Source organism: Cheilinus undulatus, linkage group 7, assembly GCF_018320785.1.
Source record: "Cheilinus undulatus linkage group 7, ASM1832078v1, whole genome shotgun sequence".
In the NCBI taxonomy this organism is placed as follows: Eukaryota; Metazoa; Chordata; class Actinopteri; order Labriformes; family Labridae; genus Cheilinus; species Cheilinus undulatus.
This window is the reverse complement of record NC_054871.1, coordinates 12,337,476-12,349,486: the sequence shown is the minus strand read 5'-3', so window position 1 is coordinate 12,349,486 and position 12,011 is coordinate 12,337,476. Positions and strand designations below refer to the sequence as shown.

The following is a 12,011-nucleotide window of genomic DNA, read 5'->3' as shown; positions in this document are numbered from 1 at the left end:
GCTTTCTGCAAAACAGGACTCCTGCCCTGAGAGTTTTCACAGAAAAACGTCAGAGATACTGATCATCCTCGATACCTGCACTGGCATAGAGAAATCAGAGGCTTCTTTTGTAAAACTAGCTGCCCTGACATTAGAGACTGCAGCAGGCGTCAACGCTGCTTAGCGATGAAAATCTTGATCCACTGAGCTGACGGTACGCTGCGTCAGGATCAAGTTCTCAGGTGGAAATTGAATCCTCTTAAGTAATCTAGGTTTTTCTTTATTTCTTGGGGTTTAACTAAATCTGAAAGAGGTGAGATTGATCCATGAAAACACACATGTCTTATCAGCCAAATAAAATAGATGTAACTGAGATGACAGTCACACCACTTTTAAACTTGTCTCTGCCAACAAATCAAAACATGGGAGTGAAATATAAATTTTCCCAACTGGACTCAACCTTGGATCATTCTGCCTCTGTCATCTGTTTGATATCCGAAGCATCGCAGAGCAGCACCATGCTGGGTGCAATTTACTGAGGGCATGTCACAATAATACATTTATATCATATATCATATATCACCCATTCCCCCTTCTAGAAAATGGCTCATTTTTGAAGAAAATTTTTTTTGTTCCATTCTTAATCCTGTTATGCAGTTTTACATGCTGAGCTCTATGTATGAAAATGTATATTTTCTGTTATTGTTTGACCAAGTTACCACTGTTGGTAGCTGATTTGACCCACACGTCAGGACATTTCTATACATTTGTCAAATAAAAATAACGATACATTTCATATAAATTGTGGTAAAAACTACCAAACAGCATCATCTGTCAAAGGTGATATATCAGTGCATGCATAAATTATATTACCTTATCCAAAGCTGTCAGGATGCTGCTGAAATTTTCACTGTTAATTCCCTACTCTGCCTCCTTGTGCAGCATTGTGGGTGGTGGAGGTGTGGGTGGAAGAAAACAGTCCTGTAAAAAGGAACCAAGCTTCAAATTGCAGCAGTCACCCAGAGGCTGCTAACTCACTAAATCAAGTCCACTTTCCAGCAATCAAAACTCTACTAAAAAATTAAACCCATCTTATTTTACATTACACTAACAGGGCTGAAAAGGAACTGTAGCCACTGGCAATCATATTTAGGATTAGGCTACCAATTTTAACACAAAGCAGCAGCCAAATCTTTCACTCAAAGTTGATTCATAATAAATACACTATAGCATTATGGTACTGAGTTGACTCATTTTGATTGTACTTGGTTTTTTTTCCATGTACCTTGTAGTTAAGTCTTTATCACCTCTGGAAAGGTTCAGGTATGACATTAAGTCACTCCCAACCACCGAGGGTTTAAAAACTATCATAAGGAGTCATTAGCCCATTTAGACCAGTTGCAAAGTTCACGTGCATATACCTTTAGGCCCAGATGGGACACTGCCGTGCTTCTACCTTTAAGACCAGATGAAGTGTCTGTGCGTGGAGGATAAACTCATCTTTTTAAGACACATGACCGATGAACTGCAACATGATTCACCTAAACACATGTGTAACGCAGATGTGATTTCCAAAAACATTTTGGTTTCAGCCCCTTTAGCCTCCATGTGGAAAAGTTTAGGGATGATAAAGGTTTTTTTTCATTCTTTTTTCTTTGAGTTGAGTTTGGACACAGACAACCTGAGCTAGGAGAGGAAACAGTATTTTTTAAGATGACCTTGTGTCTGTTTAACTAGACAGAAACATCACAAGACTGATCCTACCTTTAGTTACAAAATATGATCCCATCAGATCACTGGGGTGCAAACATACATCAGCAATGGGGAACGTAAGCTGAAAGCACACAAACACAATGCAGCAAATTAAACCAAAACACAATACTTTTAACCATCAAGTCAGGTATGGGAGCATGTGCCAGTTCTTCACTTCACCATGTCAACCTTTGTCCTGTATTGCTCTGGCGTCCCGATGGCCATCCTCCAGTCCTGCGCCAGGCCCATATCCAATCTCACCAGGCATCCTCCTGGCTGCCCTCTTCACTACGCACAGGGTGACCCTCAGCATCTGGACCAGCCCATCGGGTCCTGGGCAACCAGTATACGGTGAGCTGGATCAGGCCCAGGAAAGCAGGCCAGGTGCCCCCAAAGTGCTGCTTCCGTTCCTGTCAGGCAGCTTTCCCTTCCAGTCCTTGCTCTCCTGAGCACATCAGCATTAGACACAGTCTTGCCAATAATACCCAACAATATGCTGAAGAGAAGTTATCACAGAGGAGTCCAATCAGCACCTCTGGCCATCAGTCAATGTCAAAGCCTCACAAAAGTACAGTTAGACTGGGTTGACCAAGGACTGAAAGACTCATACACAGATTCAATGGCTGTATCCAAGGAATTCCCAATTCCTGGATATATGTTTAGGCCTGGGAGACGTGCATTGCCAATGCTTCCGCCACCTTACTCTGCAAGTTAAGAGCCCCGACAGGGCATCCACAGTCTCCGTAAGGATCACAGCATCATCAGCAATAGGTGGAGCCACTTCACAGCACTCTCTGTACCAAAATAGGGCAGACATCAGCTGGATGAGTGAACGTGGGATCCCTTGGAGCTCCAGAATCCTCCGGAGGGCATCTCTACTGACCCAGTCGAAGGCCTTCTGGAGTCAACAAAGACCACAAGCAACCCTCTACTGAATTCACAAAAGCGCTCAGTGAGGACCCAGAGTGCAAGGATGCAGTCTACTGTAGACCTCTTAGGTGTAAAGGCTGACTGTTTAGGCTGCTGGTGCTGGAGCAATTGGGTCACAGATCCTGTTCAGAAGTATCAGTGCAAGGACCATGCTTGCCCGGCACTAAGAGTGTAATACCCCTGTAGTTGTTGCACTCTTGCACATCACTGTTCCTTCCAGAATGGAACAACAATGCCCCTCTTCCAGTTGATAGGGATGATGCCATAAACTGTCAGCTTGGGAAAAATCTGGCTCCCAATAGAAGCAGCATCCCAATTCCTAACACTGGCTTAAGCTGCTCCAGGATAGTTATCCTCCTTATCTGCTCAGATCAGCACTGAAAATTTGTTGCAAGTCCTGTTAGTTAAAAATGTGAATCCAAATTCGATGTGGAATTGGCAGACTAAAAGTTAGTTGGTAGACTTAACATGCTCAAGGTTAGCTCAGTAAAAATGGCCTTTAGATAATGTGAATGACATGTATGACGATGGGTTCAAGTGCTTCAAGGAAACAAAAATTAACTTTTTGATGAGAGACTTAAATTGATAAATCTTTTCATGTTGCTTAAAAATGTAATAGATAGAATCCCAGCTTTGATCTTTTAACTCTAACTTTAAATTTTAAATGGTTTGTATTTCATATTTCTATCTGCTACAGCCCTAGAGAAATTACATCGTTTAATCCTGCTGATGAACTTTAGGACAAAAACATTGACTTGCAGTTAAGCCAATGGTTTAACCTTCAAAGTGTTTTTCATGTCTCTATCTGCCACAGCGGCTGAGAAATAAAGATTTCAGTAAACCTTGAAATTCTGCACAGTTTTTCAGAAAACCCTCTGGTTTTTGAAGGTTGTTTTCAGACAATACTTGAATTTATTTTTTTTAGGTAGCCTTAGGTGAAATTGGTTAAATTAGAAGAAATTTAAATAAAGCAGTCAAAATAAAAAACAGATAAAAGATCATTTTATCCAACCTTTATTTAGAAGATGAAGACCTGTTAAGATAAAGATCTCTTTTGAAAGGGTGGCCTGCCATAGAGGTCAGCAGCACACATCATAAGAAAATAATGCATCCATCATAATTCAGTGACAACAACAAACAGTTACATTTGATTTAAAGAAAGAGGGAGAGTTTCAGTAGACCTGTATTATGTCTATTCAATCAAATCTCACATCTTCTCTTCCCCTGTGTTTCAGGTGATAAACGCCATCGAGCAGGACTTTAGGCTCCCGGCTCCCATGGACTGCCCGGTAGTTCTGCACCAGCTGATGCTCGACTGCTGGCAGAAAGACAGAAATGCCCGGCCAAAGTTCCCCGATATTGTCAGCATGTTGGACAAAATGATACGCAACCCTGCATCCCTCAAAGCCGGCATCAACAACGTCCCCCCTGGGTGAGGCGAGATCCAGACTCATTTACATAAACACAAACACTCCCTCTATATCTGTCCCTGATTCTCTGCTGTTGTTTCTTTCTGTCTGCAGTCCTTCCCATCATCCCTTGTTAGACCGAGGAGCTCCAGACCTGAGCAGGGTGAGCTCTGTGGAGGACTGGCTGGCTGCGCTGAAGATGACCCAGTATAGAGACTCCTTCCTTGGTTCCGGCTTCACTTCTCTGCCGCTCGTCACACAGATCACAGCCGAGTAAGTCTGCCTGTTTAAAGTGACTGATCCCCAGCTCAGAAAAAGGATTTTTAGATGAACTTGTATGCAGATAACATTTAAGGACATTAGTTAAAGCTACATTTTCATTAAACAGCTGCTGATGAACTCTGAGGTTCATAACAGTGATTTTTTTTCTTCCCCTTTGCTCTCCATGCAGACTGTTTTCTTGCACACCAAAGCTACCACACTGTGGATGATATTACTCTTACTAAACAAACGCAGGAATACGTAGAGATTCTGCATTTATAGCAGACTTATTAGGGATTGATAAATTAAGTGACCTATTGTCAGTTTACTCACAGTCAACACTTATTGGAAATTCACTTCATTGTGAAAGAAATGCACTGGTGCTTCCTCTCTGTTTTCGTCTGCCTCTCTCTCACTGCCTACGTCTCACACAGCTCACCTGCCAAGTCTGAGTCTTGTTAGTTGGATGACAGGCAGGACGGCTGGTTGGCCGACTGCTACTCCATGTGTGCGACTGTCTGCCTCTCCGAACACTCTCAAAGCCTCACTCATTTCCTTCCTCTTTTTATTAGATGTAAAATGCACTGAGATTTATTACCTAAGAGCAAAATAAATCAGTGAAACCAGCTTTGATAAACTCTGACAGTTGTTAAGACTTTGAGCCATCAACGACAGAAAGAAATAGACTCTGGTTCAGTCTGTTTCCACAAAAACTGTCATGCCTGGATGTTCTAGGAGAGTGAATTACTGCAAGGGAGATTTGCTATCAGTATTTCTATGACTTTACCATTGTTTTTTCTGAGGAATTCTGCAGGTTTTATCTCAAAGTACTGTTAAGTGAGCATGGTATTTTCATGCAGGATTATTGGGCCAAAACCAGATAATAAATTTCCCCACAGGAGTAAGTTAATTATGCCTTTAAATTCTCTGTTTCCCCCAGATTTTGACATTTCATTTAACCGACTAGTCTAAAGAGGAGAAAATCCCTAGAAAACAGTCAAATTCCTCACAGGGTCATTGTGTTAGCAGGTGTGATGTTAGCCTGATATACTCTACAGCGTGGCTAACATTAAAAGCTAGCATCGCCCGCCTTCGTTCCTTTTTGCAGATCTATAACGTGCTTTGATATGTGGTCTCTTTTCACATTGGGTGAGTAGTTAAACGTGAGTTCAACCCTCGACAGCCTACATACCACTTTATTTCCATTTATTACTTTAGAAAACTGTTGAACCGTGGTCTTCCTACTACACGCTGACCGCTATGCTACTGCTGAGCTTGTCATATTTATATCTGGTGAAATGCCAGAGAGTCAGGCAGCGGCCATTAATTGAAGTTACTGCGGCCTCTAGTGGCGGAAGTTTCATTACAGTTTAATGAAGAGCATCATAGACTGGGATTTCAAGCCTGTGTTAGTAAAAAATGACGGTAATTAGTTTACCGTCTAGTAAATTCTGTGCCAGCTAATTTGATAAACGATTTTAACCGTTTTACTGATTAACCACACGCATCCCTAGTCGGGACCCAAAAGTGGGCTGCACAGCCCTTTTCAGTAGACCTGTCTCGGATGTGTGGCTGGGAAAAAAACTGCGCCAAATTTTCTATAAGACTCTATAAAACATGCATGTTTTGTCCTGTTTGATTGTTTTGTTATACCTTTTGTACTGTCTTAGGCCCAAGTCTTATAATTTTTTTTATCAACTCCATCTGATTAACCAAAAAAAATCTCCAAAATTTGGGTCGCAATTCCTTTTGAGGAGTTGACGATGGGTCCTGTGACCCAACCAGTTGAGAAGCACTGCACCGGATGAAGGGATTTTGCAGCAGCCTCTAAAAAAATTGCAGTAAAAATAGCAGTGTTTTGTGACTTTATTTTTCCCTTCAAAAGTGTAATTTGCATGGTAGTTCTTACTATTTTCAGAATTTTTGTAACCTTAGTTTTTAAATCCACTTTATACAGATTCCACCACCAGGGGCCTCCCAAACAAAAAAATAACAAAAAGTAAGGAGTAGAGACACAATGCTCAGCTCTTCCCATCTCAGTTGCTTACTTCTTGTAATGAATTCAGGGCTGTCTTTGACAAAAACGGCACATTTCATAGATAAATGTCACATAATGACGGAGAAAAGCTGTTAAAAGTGTTTTCGTCTGCACTGCAAGCAATCCTTGAATGCTTTGCGAGTAGCTTGCACCATTGACCAGGAGGGTGGATGCTTTAATCTGTGACAGGACTGAAATAAGTCTGATGATGTAAATGCTGATGTTCTGGGTAGGGAGTGGCAGTGGTCGAAATGATTGGTCAGAGTTGTGGCGATTGGATTATTGCAAAACCACACAGAATCCATAAGGATTAAGGAAGCATTTGTTTTGGTCTGAAAATCTGGTCTGAAAGTCACAGTTAGTCTTCAATTTATTCCAAAAAATCATACTCTTTAATGAAGAGTCATCTTGATGTATTTTCCCAGTTTTCTCATCTTTTCATTGCACCTTATCATCTTTAAGAAGTTGATTCACAAAAAGGGAACAGTCATGAACCATCTTATTTCATGAGATAGATAATTTTCTCTTTGGAGCTGATTGGTTAAATTTAGACTGCTACTTTGTCTTTTTTTTAATTAAACAGGTGAAAAATAACCATAACCTCGCTTAACCTACGCTGTGCTATTTCAAAGCACTCACACTTTTTTTTCCACCCAATTCCTGTGCTAATAACTCACTGGTGTTAAAAGCCTACACATAACACCGACTATTATTAGCTGTGTTCATTTCCTTTTCCTGTGTTCTTTTTTTTGCAGGGATTTGCAGAGGATTGGCGTGTCTTTGGCCGGACACCAGAAGAAAATCCTGACCAGCGTTCAGTCGATGAGGCACCATGCTGATGACCAATCTCCTACTGAATCTGTTTAACCGCACGGAGGAAACATACAGTGTGAAATATGTGACAAGTGTACAGTCAGAAACCAGCAGGCTGCAGCTTTATTCTCATACATGTGAGGATCAAGACAACTTTTCATGTTTTTAACAATATCTGTGGCTGTTAACTGGTGACTTACTATTAGATTCCCTTCTTATTTTTAACTGAATGCCTCCTTAATGCCGACTCAGAGCAAGAGGAACAAGGCAGACTAAACTTGTGAATGAAAACAACAAAAAATTACACATATCTGGAGTTTTTCCTAAGATGGACAATCAAAAACCTCAACATTCTCTGCCTGCAAGACTTTCAGCATCAAAATTTTTGGACTAGTTTCTACCAGCGATGGTTTCATTCAAAGAGGACATGGTCTGGGTTTTATCTAAGGATAAATCAAACAAACATGCTATCCAGAGAGGAAAAAGATACACAAAAAGACACAAAACTACTGAGAAAAAAGTCTTAAAGCCAGATTGTGCGGTGGTTTTTGCTAGAACTGCTTCATTGTTGGTGAAAATAACCACAGTTTGAATCCAGACTGGAGTCAAAGCTTCAACAGGACTTGTGTGAAACCATCTTCATATTGAAGAGCCTGTACATACAACAGGGGGAGTTTTATTCCTCTTTTGCTCTTTTCCTTTCACTTTTAGCCAACAGCGTCCAACAATTTAATGTCACTGGAGTATTTGTGATCTTTCTATGATTATCTTCCTCTGCTGGACTCACCACTGGAACAGACTTTAAACTCTGCAGACAAAAAAAAAAGGAAAAAAAGGTTTCATAGTTGTATTTTTTGCACTTTCCATGCAGCCATGAAAAGATAAACTCATCAATGCTGAGAGAGAAAGCGACGCCTGGCCTACAAAAACTAATTAATTCAGACGGAGCTCATAATGGATGATGTTTTACAGTCAGTACATATTCCTTCTAAGTAAAGCCAATTACAGTGCAGAAAAACAAAGTCAGATACAGAAATATTAATCTATAGTGTTTGTTCTCCAAGATAGGAGATAAGAGGACTGAAAGTATGGAAGAAAGAGAGAAAATACTGCCTGAGAGACTGTGGGGATTGAGTCATTACCCGCTGCAAAGACACACCTGTTGTGAGCACACAGCAGCGGACGGAGGGTCTCTAAAGACAGAAAAGGTACTCTGATCCAATGTTCTTGTGATTTGGCTGCAAATCACACAGCTGAGAGCCAGTGAGGCATCAAAACAAGGCATGAAAACAGCAGAAAGCCAGTGCTCATGTGCCATCCACGCATGAAACAAACCTTATTTCTGTCAAAAATTGTGCAGCGGATGTCTAACTGGTCAAACCACTCAAGGGTAACTAAGCTCAATCCTTTTTTATTCACCAGGAAAACCACTGAGCCTCATTCACCAGCATCTCCTTGGGCTTTTCTCAAGTTTGCTCATAAGAATATCCAAAGAAATGTTCTAGGTTGAAATCAGAGTAGGCATTTTCAAGGACAAGTTTGACCCAGCAGTTGTAGGACTACAGTACCCATTAGCCCCAACTATTGGTCTTTTTATTACCAGTAATGGGTCATGGTGAACGACAGTCAAAGCTACACCAGGGACCTTTACAATTGAAACCAAGTTTTCTAGATTTTTCTCTCTGCCTCCTGATGGTTTGTTCCTTCTCATCAGTGAAACCAGTGGGAGCACAGAATGATGTGGTTGAGATGAAACTAGAATCTCTGACAGACGCGACAGACTGAATAAAGAGCAATGTTGGAAAGACCAACAGACATACTTCAGCAACCCAAAGAGTAAGAGCCTGTGTCCACAGCCACCATTTTTCTCCACTGGCAGTATATTTTGTTGCTAGGTTAGGATGCAGGTGGATTTTTCAGCCTCCAACTCTGTCGTCACGGAAATCCATCTTGGAAAGCTCCAATATACAATGTTTGTGCTGAACCAAACACTGTTCAGACAAATCTATGCCACCTGAGTAGAACAAGGCAGCAGCTATGAGCGGGGCTTAGTTCTACTTGAAGCCATTATCTCCCAGTGCAGTGATTAGCTCTGAAATAGCTCAACTTTCTGTATGAAATAAAGAATAAAAGCTTTTCATGATGTTAAAGATGTTTTTGCTCTTCTGCCAACCTGCTTTGGCATGAGTTTGTGAGAGTCACAGGGGAAAGGGTTAGCAGTTGTGTGAGTGGTTGTATACAATGGCTTGTATACATGTTTAGCTCAGACTTAGCCACGTCGGTAGTTTTGTCAGAACTGGACGACATTTCTTTATAAAAACAAGGGCGAAGAGCTCTTCTCCCGGTCGGCTTTTGCATGAGTTTAGGATCGGGTGGGGTTTGCTGATGAATCCAATGGCTGCTGCTGCGGTAGCTTGGATGTAGCAATAGGAAAGTGGCAGTTTAATCAGAACTGGACCACATTTCTCTTTAAAACAAGAGCACAGAGCCACACTGAAAGCTTGTCTTGGCAGAAAACATTTTTTTGCGTGTCCCCTGACCAGCCTTGGTATTGATTTTATTTACAGAGACGCTCTGCCATTAACAATCTAAGGCCCACCCTGTCGGCAACCCAGATAATTGTGGTCAGCCAAATACTAGGTTTTAAAGTAATTTTGCTTTTTTATGGTCAAGAGCATTCAGGTAGCTGGTTAGCCTGTTCTTGAATTATAAATGTTGATACAGAGACTTTGTGAAATTTCAATAGAGGATTTGAAATAAGGAATTTCCTTCTGGAACAAGAGTGCGCAGTCACTGTTGGACTCTATAGTTCCTGGTTAGCATTGAAAAGCATGCCTTCAATGCTCATTTAAAGGCATGAGACGGCAAAGCCATGTGCAAACACAGCAGGCACACAACTGAAAGAGGAAGCCAAAAGTTATCTAGAACAGAATTTACTGACTAGTCCAGCTTCAGGGACCACCACCACCACCTCCTCAGCACAAGTTCTGACCTACATTTCTTTCACTTTTCATTCACAACCAAGAATTTTGATGAAAATGGTGCAGCTTGGACCTGAGATGAACAAAACCTCATAGAACAAAGAGATGCACAGATGTTCTTTAAAATAAAAGCACAGCATAATCTTTTTGACACATATTTTCCAGGCCCATGTCTACAACCCACTGAAAATGACTTCATAAGCCACTTTTGGGTCCTAACCCACCAGTTGAGAAACAAGGATACAGAGTGAATAAATGACATTATCAAAAAGAAATGCTAATGAATCCAAATGTCAGAAAAACTTAAAACAGAAATCTATCTCTGGTTTATCAGTATTCAAGCTTATTAAGTATGCACTTGAGTGTTTGAAGTTTTTGTTCTTAACCAAGCACAAATCCAAGATAGGAAACTCTGGTGAATGCCAGAATCTTTCTGAAAAGCTGAAAGGGTGCAAAGCAAATTTCTCTCAAAGAGTGGTTGGTGAATGAGGCCCAATGTTGTCTTAGTCTGTCGTGACAATTCATTCACATCTGATTAATCCTGCAGAGTCAGATTGTAGATGAACGGCATTTAATGACCTATCCACGTTGTCATCTCTGCACAGCAACCTTTTCAATAAGCGGCCTTTCTGCGCATTAATTTCAAAGCATCAAAAACATGTCAGAAAAAGATCAGACAAAAAGATAGTCTGATTCAAAATGCAAAGAGAGATCAGGGAGGAAATTGCGGTTGTATTTATCATCTTTCAGAGCACAAATGTGACTCAGCAGTCTCCACAGAGTATGATATCAAGAAGGCCTGATCACACTCTGGAGCTCACTGGTGGAGGAGCACAGGGAGGTCTTGTTTTATCTGGGCTCTGAGCAGATTATAAACCGTGAAACGGCAGCAGCAGCCCCAAAAACCTCTGGTCATGCGTGTGCACCCACATCCCGAGGATTACCAGCGTGTAGCGCTGATTGGATGTCCAGATTTCCGTTGTCATCCCCAAATGCTCGCGCTGACAGAAGTTACTTATTTGTTTGCTTTAGTTTTGCTGCTGCATGACTCTACAGAACGCTGTGTTTGTGTTCGTCTCGCACCGCCGCTCTCCGCCGCTGGGACAGACCCAAACTCGTTTATTTATGATTTTTGTGACATTGAAAGGTCCATTTTAAACCTTTCCACTTTCCCCCCTGCTCAGGCGGCGTGACCAGAATTGTATTTGCTGCACAGAAACGATAGCTTATTGAACATTTTATCAGGAAGTATTAAGATCAACTGGGAGCATCTGAGTGCTTCAGAAGAATTATTTGTTGTAAATAGAAGCCTCTGGAAAAAACAGCTTCAGTTTGTGAGAGGATGAATGTGCCTAAAAGCTCAAATTGAAAGCCAATGAGGAAAAAATGGTGCAGAATTGAAAGCTATCAACACAGCAAGTCTTCTTATAAATTATGTAACATCCTCAGCTAAGTGTGAAGTGTCTGTCCTCTGCTTCATGTTTTTTTTCTTTCCTTCTATGTAACAGGGTTGGCTTTCAGAGGCGTTTCACACGTTTCTGTTTGTGCAAAGACAATGAAGGCAGAAATAATCCACTGCACATCTTGTATTTAAACTACAACACGTATCGCTTTAAGCACAAATACGCACAGCAGAGAGGATTTCTCAGGAAGGCAACAGTTGCGAGTTTTGTCCATGCTGCTGCAAGAAAAATGGGAGCATTTATTGGTTAAAAAAATCCAACACTGTATAAAATGCTTAATCCAAGATGAAGTGCTGCAAGAGTTCAAGGAGAAAGCTGTTTTTGATGTTGGTTTTCTGAAGTGCTTATTAAAAGTTAAATCCAGCCTAAATCCAGCCCCGAACAG

General features: G+C 41.2%; 1 protein-coding gene and 1 long non-coding RNA gene across 2 annotated transcripts in view; one reads left to right on the top strand and one right to left on the bottom strand.

The window, feature by feature from the left end:
* Positions 1-7,263, top strand: part of LOC121512356 (ephrin type-B receptor 1-like) — a 157,811-nt gene extending 150,548 nt beyond the window's left edge. The window contains exons 18-20 of the mRNA XM_041791590.1: positions 3,897-4,093; positions 4,185-4,343; positions 7,125-7,263. Of these exons, the coding sequence (XP_041647524.1) occupies positions 3,897-4,093; positions 4,185-4,343; positions 7,125-7,236 (468 nt within the window). The 3' untranslated portion in view covers positions 7,237-7,263. The remainder of the gene's footprint in view (positions 1-3,896; positions 4,094-4,184; positions 4,344-7,124) is intronic.
* A 614-nt stretch (positions 7,264-7,877) lies between these two features.
* Positions 7,878-12,011, bottom strand: part of LOC121512359 — a 98,918-nt gene continuing 94,784 nt past the window's right edge. The window contains exon 3 of the long non-coding RNA XR_005992099.1: positions 7,878-7,990. This is a non-coding gene — a long non-coding RNA (uncharacterized LOC121512359). The remainder of the gene's footprint in view (positions 7,991-12,011) is intronic.